General features: G+C 40.1%; 1 protein-coding gene across 1 annotated transcript; it reads left to right on the forward strand.

Annotated features, from left to right (window-relative positions):
* The first annotated feature begins 1,295 nt into the window (after nucleotides 1-1,295).
* Nucleotides 1,296-12,833, forward strand: LMOD3 (leiomodin 3). Its single transcript, XM_060161369.1, has 4 exons — nucleotides 1,296-1,438; nucleotides 1,904-2,221; nucleotides 4,626-6,065; nucleotides 12,461-12,833. The coding sequence occupies exons 2-4, from the start codon at nucleotides 1,928-1,930 to the stop codon at nucleotides 12,485-12,487; spliced, it is 1,761 nt and encodes a 586-aa protein (XP_060017352.1). The 5' UTR covers nucleotides 1,296-1,438; nucleotides 1,904-1,927; the 3' UTR covers nucleotides 12,488-12,833.
* Nucleotides 12,834-14,362: the final 1,529 nt, after the last annotated feature.

Here is a 14,362-nt window from a genome sequence, read left to right on the forward strand (position 1 = left end):
TACATAAATTATGGTACTTCCATATAAAGAATCTTAACAGGGAGTTATTAAAAATTATGTAGTAGTAGGGCTTTCCTGGTGGCGCAGTGGATAAGAATCTGCCTGCCAATGCAGGGGACACAGGTTCGATCCCCGGTCCGGGAAGATCCCACATGCTGTGCAGCAACTAAGCCGTGCTCCACAACTACTGAACTTGTGCTCTAGAGCCAGCAAGCCACAACTACTGAGCCTGTGTGCCACAACTACTGAAGCTCGCGTGCCTCGAGCCCGTGCTCTGCAACAAGAGAAGCCACCGGAATGAGAAGCCTATGCACCGCAACAAAGAGTAGCCCCCGCTTGCCGCAACTAGAAAAAGCCTGTGTGCGGCAATGAAGACCCAATGCAGCCAAAAATAAATAAATTAAAAAATTTAAAAAAATTATGTAGTAGTAGAATATACTATAACCTAGAAAAAAAACATGATTTTGTAAGTCAGAAAACAGATGACAAAAGATTATTGAGCTCATATAACTGTAAGAAGGGACTGACTGGAGTGATGAACCAAAATGTTAATGACGGTAGCTCTTAATGGTGCAATAAGAGGAAATTTTAAATTTCTTTATGCTTCCCTGTGTTATCCTAAGTTTTGTACAATAAATATATATTTTTGAATAAGCATTATGTTCATAAGTTTCAAAATCTGGCAATTATAAAAGGGTATACAGTAACAAAGTCTTTTTTCCTAGTCCTGTCTCCCAGACAACCCATTTCTTTCTCCAGTAGCATCCATTGTTATTGGTTTCTTGTGTATCTTTCCAAGGATCTGTTGATAAAATCTGTATATGTACATATATTCTTTTTACCCTTTATCACACAAAGAACATACAATACGCTGTTTTGTAGTTTGCTACATTGAATAATCTTGAGCACCTTATTATTTCACCCATGTGGGAGTGTATCTGTAGGATACATTCCTAAAAGTGGAATGGCTGGTCAAAGAAAATGTACATTTGTCATTTGGATAAATATTGCCATATCGTCCTCTGAAGTTATGAAAAAATCTTTTCATGATTTCTTCCAGTACTTTAATGGTTTGGGGTTTTTTTTAACATTTCAATTTAGATCCCTTTAAATTTTTATCCTGGCTTAATGGATACTTAATAAGAAAAACAAATTATTTAAAACATTAAACTCCTCACTCATAGTGGAAATTCAAGGGCTCGTTGTCCCCATCTGTTAGATCACAGGATCTAGATGCAAATAAGGACATCTTGCAAAGGTTCAGTTTACGCAGCGGGTAACATAGCCAGACCTCTGCTCAGCTGTGTGCAGGTTTATTTCCTTCCAGAGTCTCATGGTAGTGAAGAATCAAGCCCTGAGAGCTTGATTTCCACCTGCATATGAATTTTTCACTTCAGTAGAACTGAGGTCGCTGTTTGGATTTTCCTCCTGAAGTATTGTAAGTTGCTTTCATCATTTAAATAAAAAGAAGTGGTCTCCCCTGCAGGACTGGGGTATGTGTGTATGGGCTGCATGACTTAGTGTAGGACAATGTGAGAGCACATAGGAAGAGAACTAATTTTACTCCTACAGGGAGTCTGGAGACCTGTTACTCGCTGGCAAACCTAAGCAGCTGTACTGAAATGTCAGATGGATTTGCACAGCTGACTCAAGTTGCCGAAAAGAGAGGAGCATAGTAATTCCATAAATTGACCCTCTCCAGCCAAGCCCTGCTTAATATAGTTACGGCTTGAGCTTAGCGGCAGTCACTCCTAGAGGCTCAGCAAACACCACTGGGGTTCTTGGGGGAAAACAAAATCTCTCAAGGTGGTATTGACCCGGGACGCTTGGTAACTGGGGGAACTTCTTGAGAGTTTTTTCTTTTCTTATATCTTCTCTGATTATTTCTCCTTTTCTAATAAAGTATAGAAAAGTATAGAAAAGAATCATGTCGGAACACAGCAGGAATTCAGATCAAGAAGAACTCTTTGATGGGGAGATTGATGAAGATGAAATCTTGGCCAACTTGTCCCCAGAAGAGCTTAAGGAACTGCAGTTGGAAATGGAGGTGATGGCCCCTGACCCCAGGCTTCCCGTGGGAATGATTCAGAAGGATCAGACTGACAAGCCACCAACAGGGAACTTCGACCATAAATCTCTCGTTGATTATATGTATTGGCAAAAGGCATCCAGACGCATGCTGGAAGACGAACGTGTTCCTGTTACCTTTGTGTCATCCAAGGTAACCGGGGATTTGTACACAACAGAGAAATGGCTGCCTGGGCTGGGCTGGCACGTGTACCTGTGGTAACTGTCATTTCTCAAGACTCTATGTTTTGTCGACACTTATAGATAAATCAGAATATTTCATCCTACGCCAGATGGGAACTTTCTTTAACACTTACATGGTATAACTGGGAGGAAAAAGTGGTAATTTCTTGTAAATATCTCTTTAAAAAAATTGCCACGGGGTTTCTTGTGCAGGAAAGCCTATATTCTGTAGGCGTGATACTTAATGAATTAACTCATAACCCAGAAGCATTTGTCCTTTATGCTTTTTTTGGCTCACAGAACCCTTTAAGAAGCTGAAGAAGGCTCTCCGTTCTCTCCTTCCATCACATGCATACACATACGATGTTTCACATACAATCTCAAGGGTGTCACAGTCCCCCTGAAGTCCAGCCACAGGCTCTGCAATTAAACCAAGTCAAATAACCAAAAAATCCAGTATTACCACAGTACATTGGATATCAGTGGTGAATTTAGAAGTTGATGATGTTAAGCTGTTTTAAAGATAGTTCATTCTTTAAATATGTTCCTTATATGAAAAGTAGAATTGTGGTCCACTCTGGACTTGTATATCAGCACATTGTTTTAAATGTTTCACTTAAAAATGACTTGGCAAAAATAAGACAGAGATCCCCACAGGTAAAGTCTCTTGTAGTTATGCCTGCTAATATTGATATATCTTGTCACATTATCATCACGCTGGCTATAATTTTAGGAAAGTTATAAACTGATTTCATGGCCAGGGGAATTTAAACATGTACTGCACTCAAGAAAATGAGTTGCTGGCTTGATCAGGTTAGAGTGTAAGGTACAATTTGCAGACGTTTTACAACTAGAGTAAAAGCCAGTTCTATATGAACACCAATTTCAGAGGAAAAAACAAATTGGGTACTTTTAACACTTTTTCTTCCTTTGGTATAATTTAAACAGCTTGATAGTTGGCTCCCCCTGCTGAGACAAATGAGAAATGCAAAGGTGAAGGCTTCAGAGTTAAGGTGTCAATTCCAGCCTATAATGTTATAAGCAGTAAAATCAAGTTCTTATTTTTTTTAATTACAGGTTTATTTTTTATTGAGATAACATTGGTTTATAGCACTATGTAAGTTTCATGTGTACAACATTATATTTCTACTTCTATATACCCTACAGTATGCTCACCACCAAAAATTTAGTTTCCATCCGTCACCATACAGTTGATCCCCTTTACCCATTTCGTCCTCCCAAGATCAAGTTCTTACTCAGATGAGCCTGTGTGTCAAACTGCTACATCAGCTTTCAAAATGACACCTATGAGGTACACATACATTTTGGGAAAATGTGCTAATTGATGTGCAAACATTTAATAAACATTATTGATATGACTGTCATTTTCCTTCCCAGACTAAGCAGTTGTTTCTAAATCTCTACTAATCCTGTCCCCTTTTGTAGCTGGCTTTACCTCCTAGACACTTTCCTTCCAAAGGAACTGGACTATAAAGCCTGTCCCTGGAGTATCCAGGGTAGTTTTCCCAGAGCTGAGCAAACAAAAATCAAAGTTTAAGGGTTTTGTTATGTTCCAAATATCAAACTGCTCTCATTTTCCCCACAGTATCTTATTTTCAGGGAAACTTGTACACATTACATTAGATTGGCAAACATATTATGTAAATTTTGGTTAGGGCAATAAGGAAATTATTGTGTAACACAGAGCTATTGAATACAAAGATGCCTATTCAGCTATATACAAAACAAAGATTTCAATGAATGGATAAATCCATAAGGTTTTCAAAACAAATAATTTTTAACTGCTTCTGGAACTGAACCCCATCTTTAAAAACAATAGAGGGTCTGAAAACAAAATTAACTAGGCTTAATTTTAACACAGGGGATGAGAAAAACACAGCCAAAAACTGTGTTCGTGCCTGTGTGTGCCTATAAAAATTTATCTTTATTTTTGTTATATTTGCTTGAAAAACTAATATGTGTACTTGGTTTTAAAAAAACTTAGTCTAGAATTATATAACATAAAAAGTGAAAATCCCCTCGATCCTTCCTTTTCTCAGTTATCTCAATGGTTACCTCTCTTCCTCAGAGATAAGTACTTACTTGGTAAGCATTACAAGTCTGTTTTTTTCTACACATTTATAAACTTTGATATATATTGTGTCTATATATGTATACACATAAATACGTAAACAAATGGAATACTATGCCTACAGCTTATTTGCTTCCTTTTTTCACTTAGTAATAAATCTTCTTATTCTCTCCAGTAAATAGTGCTGCTCTTCATATTTCTATGTGAAGAAACCCTCATGACATGTATTCTAACCCTCATAAACCCTGCTATGTGTTCTAACCCTCATAAACTTCTCTTTTAGGGAAAAACTCAAGAACAGCATGAAGAAATAGACACAAGTAATAAAAATGTGTCCCAGTATTTAAAAGAAAAGCTTAATAATGAAATCACTGCACATAAAACAGAATCACAGGGCAGTGACAATGTCCAAGAAACAAATAATGAAGATAACGAAGATGATGTGGAAGATGAAGAAGATGATGCAGAAGATGATGAAGAAGATAATGCAGAAGATGAAGAAGATGATGCAGAAGATGAAGAAGATGAGGGAAAAGAGGACAGTGAAGAGAGTGATGAGAAAACAAAAATAGAAGAGGAAGGTGAGGTAAAGGAGCAAATCAGAAATGGTGAGAACAACAGCCAACAGGTAACTGATAAAGTAACCGAAGAACAGAAAGACAGACCAGAGGCCCAAGAAAAAAGTGAGAAAAAAATATCAAAATTAGATCCCAAAAAGCTAGCTCTAGATACCAGTTTTTTGAAGGTAAGCGCAAGGCCTTCCGGAAACCAAACGGACCTAGATGGGAGCTTAAGGCGAGTGAGACAAAATGACCCTGACATGAAGGAACTCAACCTGAACAACATTGAAAACATCCCCAAAGAAATGTTGCTGGACTTTGTCAACGCGATGAAGAAAAACAAACACATCAAAACCTTCAGTTTAGCCAACGTGGGTGCGGATGAGAACCTAGCATTCGCCCTGGCCAACATGTTGCGTGAAAACAGGAGCATTACCACTCTTAACGTCGAGTCCAATTTCATCACAGGCAAGGGAATCGTGGCCATCATGAGGTGTCTCCAGTTTAATGAGACACTAACCGAACTTCGGTTCCACAATCAGAGGCATATGTTGGGCCACCATGCTGAAATGGAGATAGCCAGGCTTCTGAAGGCAAATGACACTCTCCTGAAGATGGGCTACCATTTTGAGCTTCCAGGTCCCAGAATGGTGGTAACCAACCTGCTCACCAGGAATCAGGATAGACAAAGGCAGAAAAGACAAGAAGAACAGAAACAGCAGCAACTCAAAGAGCAGAGAAAGTTAATAGCCATGTTGGAGAACGGGTTGGGGCTGCCACCTGGGATGTGGGAGACGCTGCGGGGACCAGTGCCCGATTCTGGGACGCAGGAGTTCCTCCAGCCTCCTCTTCCTCTTCCTCCTCGACCTCCCAGCTCCCACGCAGTCCCCTTCAGTCGACAAAATGAAATGACGAAAAAGCCATCACACGCTCCGAAGTACAGGCCGGACACTGACACCTTCCGCATGGTAAAGCTGAAGAGGATCCAGCGCAAATCTCGGATGCCGGAAGCCAGAGAATCAGCCGAGAAAACCAACCTCAAAGACGTGATCAAAACGCTCAAACCAGTGCCGAGAAATAGGCCACCCCCGCTGGTGGAAATCACCCCCAGAGATCAGCTCCTGAACGACATTCGTCACAGTAACATCGCCTATCTTAAACCTGTAAGTAGGAGGTGGGAGAAATGGTGAACACACACCACGATAGATGTCTCCCAACTCTCTTCCCTGCTCATTTGGACACCAGGAGCTTGTCACTAACTGAGGGAAATCCGTCAGCATTACTGGTAGATCTAAGTGATTGGTTATCCTCAAAGACACACATCTATATAACTTCTGTAACGATGGTACTAATAGCTAACATCTACTGAGCACTTACTATGGGCCAGATTCATTATATGAATTAACTTTTACAGTCACTTTAACAGCCCTATAAGGCACGTTTTTTTTTTGTTTTTTTTTTTTGCGGTACGCGGGCCTCTCACTGTTGTGGCCTCTCCCGTTGCAGAGCACAGGCTCCGGATGCACAGGCTCAGCGGCCATGGCTCACGGGCCCAGCTGCTCCGCGGCATGTGGGATATTCCCGGACCGGGGCACGAACCCATGGCCCCTGCATCGGCAGGCGGACTCTCAACCACTGCGCCACCAGGGAAGCCCAAGAGAAATCTTTTTAAAATATGCATTAAAGGTGGCACGTGGATTCAGAGTAGACAAGAGAATGAAGTTTAAATGATCATCTGACCCCACTCCCTGCCTTCTCAGGGAATGTTCTGCTGAGCAAATCGGCTTTCCCCGGAGTTGGCTGCATTTCATCCATCTGCTTACCCATTATTGCAATAAATATTGGTATAGCGCTGCCATGTATCAGGCACCATCAGCAGGGAATAGGACAGGTATAGTCTTAACTTCATGGAGCTTACAGTGTTGGTTTTATCATTTTTACAGTCAAGACACTGCCTTTTAGTCAAGTGAGAACACTTCAGCTTGGGGTCTAGATTCTAGAGCAAAAGGCATTAAGGTAAATGCATGATCATCATTACCAAAATGCCACACCCTATTAAGTAGTACGTTTTTCATTTTCAATAAATTCTAAAGTGCTATCAGGTTTTTTAAAAAATTATTTATTTATTTATCTCTGGCTGCATTGCGTCTTCGTTGCTGCGCGCCATCTTTCTCTAGTTGCAGCGAGCGGGGGCTACTCTTTGTTGCGGTGCGCGGGCTTCTCACTGTGGTGGCTTCTCTTGTTGCACAGCAAGGGCTCTAGGCGCGCGGGCTTCAGTAGTTGTGGCTTGTGGGCTCTAGAGCTCAGGCTCAGTAGTTGTGGCTCACGGGCTTAGTTGCTCCCTGGCATGTGGGATCTTCTCGGACCAGAGCTCGAACCCGTGTCCCCTGTACTGGCAAGCAGATTCTTAACCACTGTGCCACCAGGGAAGTCCCAAGTGCTATCAGTTTTGAGTTGTGTTTTGTTTGTTTTTAATGTCCGCTAAGGAAGAAAAATATGCAGCAAAGTGAACTCTGACACGGTTTGTGAACGGTGGTCTTGCATATCAGCCTTTGCTTTGCAATGTCTTTTATCTATGCAAGGGACTGGCATCTTCTGCTTTCATTTGCCTGGCTTGGCTTGCAAGCCTTGATATGTATCTCAGATACAAAATGTCATGCAGCTTCATCAACGTGGTCCTTTAAAATGCTCTGCAAGAAAAATGTGAAAATGCATTGTCCAACTGACAAAAATTCACTTGACTGGCATCAGTTCGCTCCCTACTGCTGTGTTTTTGCGCCTTGCTGCATACATAATAAATGTCTGCTTTAATGCCGACTCATAGTGTAATCTCTCTTAAAAGACATTTTTTATCTTTTAATTTGAAATCATTTGAGACATGTGGAAGTTCAAAATAGTAGAAAGAATTCTTACAAGGCCAACACATTTTGTCATATTTGCTTTGTCATTCTTTAAAGGATAGTTTAAATGGCAGTACATTTGCACGTGTGTACAATTCCAGCAGGGCACAGAGCCCAGTGGAAGTGCTGATGGTATGAAAACCTATACTGTGTTTGTGCTCCCACCTGCAACCGACTATTGTTAAACACCGTTGACTGTAAGATGCTTTCTGATGTCAGGGATACGGAAACATCGAAAAATGTGCATCTTAGACTCAGTAAAATGCTGTAAATGCCATCAGTGGTGATATCACAAGATCCCAGCAGAAAGGGCTATTTTTGGCTGGTCAAATGAGACACATCCACACTCACTTGAAGGAGGTGAAGCTAAAGGTTATGGGGGTTTCCCCCCCACTTGTGTTGGAGGATAGAGATGCTCTCTAAATCCCTGGATTTTCACATATGAAGTTAAAACCCAATTTGGAAATCTTATAATTGTTTTTACTGATGCTCCTAACTAAAACATTGAATATCCATAAACATACATAGAAATTATTTATTTTTAAAGGAAAAATGATTATTTTTTCTCTCATGGACTTGGAAATATTATTTTTCTATTTTCTAGAGCATAGCTCATGAGGTAGTTTATATTTTAAATTTGTATTTTTTCCTTTTAGTGGTTATTCTCTCCCCATCTCATGCTTCTGGCTTGGGATCCCTGAAATGAAGTTTCTAGCAGAGAATGAAGGGAAGTCTGTATACTTGCTTGGCTCAAACGCTACCTCTTCCAAAAAGCTTCCCATTTAATTCAGTTTAAGAGAGATGTATTCTGGGGGCCAGGTATTGAAAACTAGTGGACTGTAAGCCCGATTTGCAGGCCTGTTTTGTTTGGCTTGGGTCTTGTTGTACAAGTTATAAAATATCACATGATAATATGCAGATACCTGGGAGCATTTGAAACATCAGATCCAGCCACACGGGGCCTGCATGTGCATGGCACAAATAAGCTGGATCTGTGTTGACTTCTCCCTTGAGATAGGTAATGGACTCTCCAGTTTTTCTTCAGTCTCCACCATGCCCTACTGCCTAATCCCTGGCCTTTTTCACTCATTTACATTACTTATTTGACTGCTGTAGAATTTTTTGGTTTGTCACGTTGTTCTTATTGTTTTTAGCTATGTTTTAAAAGTCTTTGTCTTGTCTAACTGAATTTACTAATCGCTCATTTATTTCCCTCTGAGTTGATAACTCTGAGTCAATGTGATGCCAGCCCAAAACAAAGACGTTAGGCTTGTACGGGCTTCTCCCTCCCTGGTAAATGTATGATTTCCTTTCCTCTTTAAAAATTTGGTGGTCCGCTCACTGCCTACCATCCCAGATGAGTATCTGTACTTTTCATTGAGATAAAAATCTCATCTGCAGCAACTATTTAATTTACTGAGGTCAGCTGCATTTATATCATATGCAAGTTTTGGTGCCAGTCAAACACGGTAACTTTTAACATTCAGTTAATTTTACTTTGGGCTCACCTATGTGTGTCTGGACTGGTTTCACCTAGGTGCCTAAAGACATGATTAAATGTCTCCTTCAGAAAGATTTCAGTATAATAATTTCCCGAGCAGCCTTAATTGGCCAAAAGACTCCGTGACACATTAGCAGTTGTTACGATTACAAAAATGTAAGAACATAGACTCCTGAGTCTTCATCTCTGGCCATTTTTTCTTTGCCTCATTTATAAAATATCCTATTTCTTTTGAAGTAGGATCTCTAGATTCTGTCCTTTTGCAGTTTTCTCCTTTTTCCCATCTTAGCTTCTCCCTTTGTTTCAATTATCACATAATCTAGGACAATCCCCAAATTTCCCTTTCCCTTTAGATCACTCAGGGTTTTCTCAGTACCTTCATTCAATCTGTCCCCAAACCAAGCTTTTCCTTTCTAGATTTAGTTGTTGTTTCTGGTTCCCAATTTCCCACGCTGTCTCCATTCTCTCACACATTCAAGTCTGAAGCCTCAGAGTTCCCTTCAGTTCTTCCTTTTTTTCTGTCTCTTTTTTTTCCTTAAAAAAACCCCCAAACCTACCAGAATCTCCAAGAGCCAAGGCCAAATCTACATCAGAGCTTTAGAAATGTTATACTCTTGACAGAGGGAGTCTCCACAGGAGAAAGCAATGTAACGTTTCAAACTCATCTCAAAAGAGCATAAGTGGACTAGAATTATACAGACCAGGAACTGCCCTTCCCTAATACCTAGTGGAAGAAAGAGTTTTTGATGGACAACTTTTCTAAAGTCTGTGATAGTGATTCCTAAATTTTAGCATGCATCAAAAGCACCTGGAAGGCTGAATACAGATTACTGAGCCCATCTCTAGAGTTTCTGATTCAGTAGGTCTTGGATGGGGCCTGAGAATTTGCATTTCTGACAAGTTCCTTGGCAATGCTGATGCTGCTCGCTTGGAGACCACACTTGGACAACCACGGTTCAATAACATCTATGGCAAACCATACCTCCTGAATTTTTCCCCTGAAGGACCTTCTTTTCCTCTCTCCCCACAACACTTTGCTCAGTTACTTATTTTCTATCTCTGTCTTTCAAAATATATCCAACAGACTCGACTCAACACTTACAACAAAAGAAATGAAACCAAACATCAGTGGGGAATACCCTTCCTGTCTCTTTCCATTGCCCCTCACTTGTACCTCGCTTTCAGCATCTTCCACATAGTGCCTTAAGTTGACAGCTCTTACAGGCACACTGTAGGTCTCCTAGTGGATTCTGAGTTCCTCAAGGTAGGTCTTCCTCATCTATGTCCTGGACACCCATTGAGGTGTTGGTCCAGAGCAGGAACTGCAGTCATGTGTGCTGAATTAAACAACCCCTGCTGAAATGGGTCTTCCCATCCTTCCCAATTGCTCCCAGTCTCTGTGGGTGTAGATTCTTGTTTGTTGGAAGTTTTATATTTTTGTAACATCAGATCTAGCTATCTTTTCCTTTATGGTTTCTGTCTTTTATGTTCTGCTTAGAAATGGCTTTTTTGAACCTTATTAAAATATTTGCCTATCTTTCTTGCTGCTTTTAGAACTTTTGGTTTTTTAAAAATATTCCATATTATAGATGAATTAAAGGGTTAGATGTTAGAAGTAAGTAGGAAGCAAGAAGTCTGCTATTTTATTTCTTTGCCAAGTAGCTAACCACTGATCATTTAGTGACCCATTCTTTTCTCCAGTGATCTGAACTGCCAGTTTGGGCATATTTTAAATTAGTTAATATGTCTCTGGGTTTACTATGTTTGGGCATTGCCACGTTTCACTTTTCGAAGTATTTTTATTAATTTGGAACCCTTCTATGCATATAAACATGTATCAGGAATAACATACTATAAAAATATTTTTTCCATTCAATAATACAAAGAACACAGTTTTGACTATTTGTTACAGCTCTGCAGTTATTTTAAATAACTGGCATTATATATTTTGTTTATTGGTGGTGTTCACTGTTGGTGTTCTCCTTGGATGACCCTTACCAATCTGTAGTCACACCCCTCCTCTCCTGAAAGTCTGACACTAGGGAGGGAGAGAGTCAGAGCACATGGAAGACCCTTTGGTTTGAAGGCTGTGCAGGTAGCAGCAACACATCCCAAGTTCTCTCCAATGGGCAGGATGTTGGGAAACCTTTTTACGCAAAGGTTGTGGGCAGAGAACTGGCTAAGAGGGTCCATGGTAGATGGCCAAAATGGTTCCTCACGTTGGCAGGTGGACACGGGCCATAGAAGGAGAGACATTTTAAAGTCATTATTATACAAACTCTGAGTGTCCTTTGGACTCTGTCAGTGTTCTCTGAAAGGCACATCCATGATGGATGAGTCATTCTCCTAAAATATAACAGCACTTGAAACCCGTTAAGAACTTACCTTATCTTTAAGTTGTTCCTGTGAATCAAAGCTCAAAGTTGATTTGCAGTCAGACTTATGCTACTCTTTTGCAATTTTTTTGCCCTTGGGCATTCTCCAAGTACTGTTTTAATATTTGGTGAGTATCACATTAGGAATGTGCTTTAAAGAGGAAAGACCAGTTCTTAAAAGAACATACATTTTATATTCTTATGGTGGTATTTGTTTGGTGAGTATTTCAATACTCAGGAAGGCATTGAAATCAGGCAGATCTAGGTTCAAATCCAGCTCTGCCACTTCCTAGCCCTGTGACCTGAAGCAAATTGCTTAATCTCTCTGAGCCTGTTCCCTCTTTCCAAGGTGGTTGTAAGATGAAATGAGGCAATGCTTTCAAAAGAAGCGTTAATGTTGATCACTAACTTGTATTACTTAATCCTTATGGTAGCCTTGTGAACAAGACACTGTCATTTTATAGCGGAGAAAATTGATGCCCAATACCATGCAACTAGTAAGTGCTAGTTCCAGGATTTGAAACAGGCGGAGTCCAGCACCCCCCCTCTTGTGTATGTGATAAGCTTCACCACGTGCTCAGAACCCCTGGAGCTGTCCTGTCATCAGTAAATGCCCACTTCATGGTGGCTGTGGCTATTATCATGATCTGAGGGGTCTCTCTGGCCAGACTTTCTAATCCGCTTTACACCCTTTGAGGCATGTACATTTTGTCATTTTTGCTGTAAAACACTTGAATATCTAGGATTAATTTTTCTCCTCTTTTCAAATGCTTAACTCACAGGTGCAGCTGCCAAAAGAGCTGGCGTAAGAGGCAACAGAATTATCTCGGAGAAGAAGGAATTGACATAATGACTCTTGGATGAGTTCGGAGACTGTTTCAGCAGCACACTTATGGATCCAGGTGGTGGAACTGGGAACATTGCTAACTGATCCGCGTATTTTGTAAAAGGCTTTGGCCTGTGACAAAACAGGGGCTGAAAAGGCAGGGGGAAGGAGATAAAATATGAATAGTCAGGGCAAGATTTTCTACTTCCAATCAGTTGGAGTGACTTAGGTGAAACTGAGTCTTCTAGCAGAAGTGAATTTTTTCGTAAACATTTGCTTTATTATTGCTTTCTTCTGGTACATAACAATAAATACTGTAGCGGTGTTAACTATTATATTCCCATTTTTTCCTCCTTCCGTCTGCTCTGCTGTAATTCAACACACAGTAGCCTAAAGCAAACAGAACACGTTTCACTCTGTGGAAGTGTGAAGGGTGAATTGAACTCCAGGCCCTCCAGATGCTTTGAAATGGAAGAAATGTTAATTGCCTCCTCTCCTCTGGAGAATCAGTTGCGATTTCCGGTTTCCAGCCCTGCCTAGGTTTCTCTCTTGGCCATTTTCCTGTGTGTTGGGATATACTTCTGATAGGGGGATCTGTGAAGAGCAGAACGCTTAAGCCATGGGACGTGGAGAAAACAGTGTTTCCAGAAAAACTAACAGGGAAAACAAATACTGCTTATGTATAAAAACTTCCCTGTTTCCACACATATAGAGACAATGGGAGACAGCATGCTAGTTTTGTTAAAAAAAAAAGCAAAAGAAAGAAATTATGAATAATATATTTACTGAGAAGCTTTAGGCTTTAGCTAAGTATGTATATATATATACACACATAGATACATTTTTAAGTTTAGTCTGTGAATGATCTTGATCTTGTTCTTGTCAAAAATCTAAGGAAACTTGCTCTAGGATTAACCTTGAATTCCTTATCCTATCATTCAAGGCCCTCCATTGCCTGTTTTCAATTTAGTAATTCAGTCTTATCTGCCACAGATCCTTTATACTATTCTTTCACCTTTGTTTTATTTTGTTTTTTAATTTTATTGAAGTATAGTTGATTTACAATGTTGTATAGATACTATGCTTGATAAAACATCCTCATGCTTTTGCTTCCATTGACCCTTCTATGGAGTATCCTGAGAGACTCCACAAAAATCTCCCAGACAGCTCCATCCCCAGTGTCCTTTCTTTTTCCAAGTTCCTAGAGCCCATAATTATCCATTCAAGTCTCTACGTGCATAGAATCTGAAGTTTTGTACTGAAGTGGCATGAACCTTAGAAATCAGGAAATCACGCTTTTTCTGTCTTCGTCACCTGAGCAAATAATTGGCACCTGCCTTCTTTCTCTTTTTATATAATCCTAGGTGGTACATCACAGGAAAAACAGGCTAGGAGAGCATGGACTTAATGGGGACAAACAATACATTATTTCGAAGGACAAGCCATGGGAAAGAAATATGATGTTTCCATTTTTTAAAGATAATTTAGTGGGTACAAAAGTATCCAAATGTAAATAGATATAGTTTTCAATCAAGTAACTAATTTTAGAATGCCCCAAGGCTGAGAGTTTTGTTTTCTCTTACTTTACCATTTCTATAAAGCATCCTTGCATACAAAGCCAGATGGTTTAAAAAACGCTGCGATAAATAAAACTTTTAAAGTACCTAGCATATTCTGCATTTAAGAGGCTAAACTCTGATGGGACAAAGCACTCTGAACATCTTTAAGCTTAATGTGTATCAGTGGTTGAAGTTCTGGAAGCTCTTATGTGTTTGCTTATACAGCAACAGTGTTAATAAATAAGCCAGGAATTTCAAAAAGTGTGAATAGTCCTGAAAGAGGACGTTACTCTTAGATG

The sequence above is a fragment of the Lagenorhynchus albirostris genome, chromosome 10 (assembly GCF_949774975.1).
Source record: "Lagenorhynchus albirostris chromosome 10, mLagAlb1.1, whole genome shotgun sequence".
Lineage (NCBI taxonomy): Eukaryota > Metazoa > Chordata > Mammalia > Artiodactyla > Delphinidae > Lagenorhynchus > Lagenorhynchus albirostris.

What these genes read in the sequence shown, in the direction of transcription:
- LMOD3 (XM_060161369.1), top strand. Translation starts at nt 1,928, where the DNA reads ATGTCGGAACACAGCAGGAATTCAGATCAAGAAGAACTCTTTGATGGG. An exon ending in TTACCTTTGTGTCATCCAAG is followed by an intron (nt 2,222 to 4,625) that starts GTAACCGGGGAT and finishes CTTCTCTTTTAG; the next exon opens with GGAAAAACTCAAGAACAGCA. An exon ending in ACATCGCCTATCTTAAACCT is followed by an intron (nt 6,066 to 12,460) that starts GTAAGTAGGAGG and finishes CTTAACTCACAG; the next exon opens with GTGCAGCTGCCAAAAGAGCT.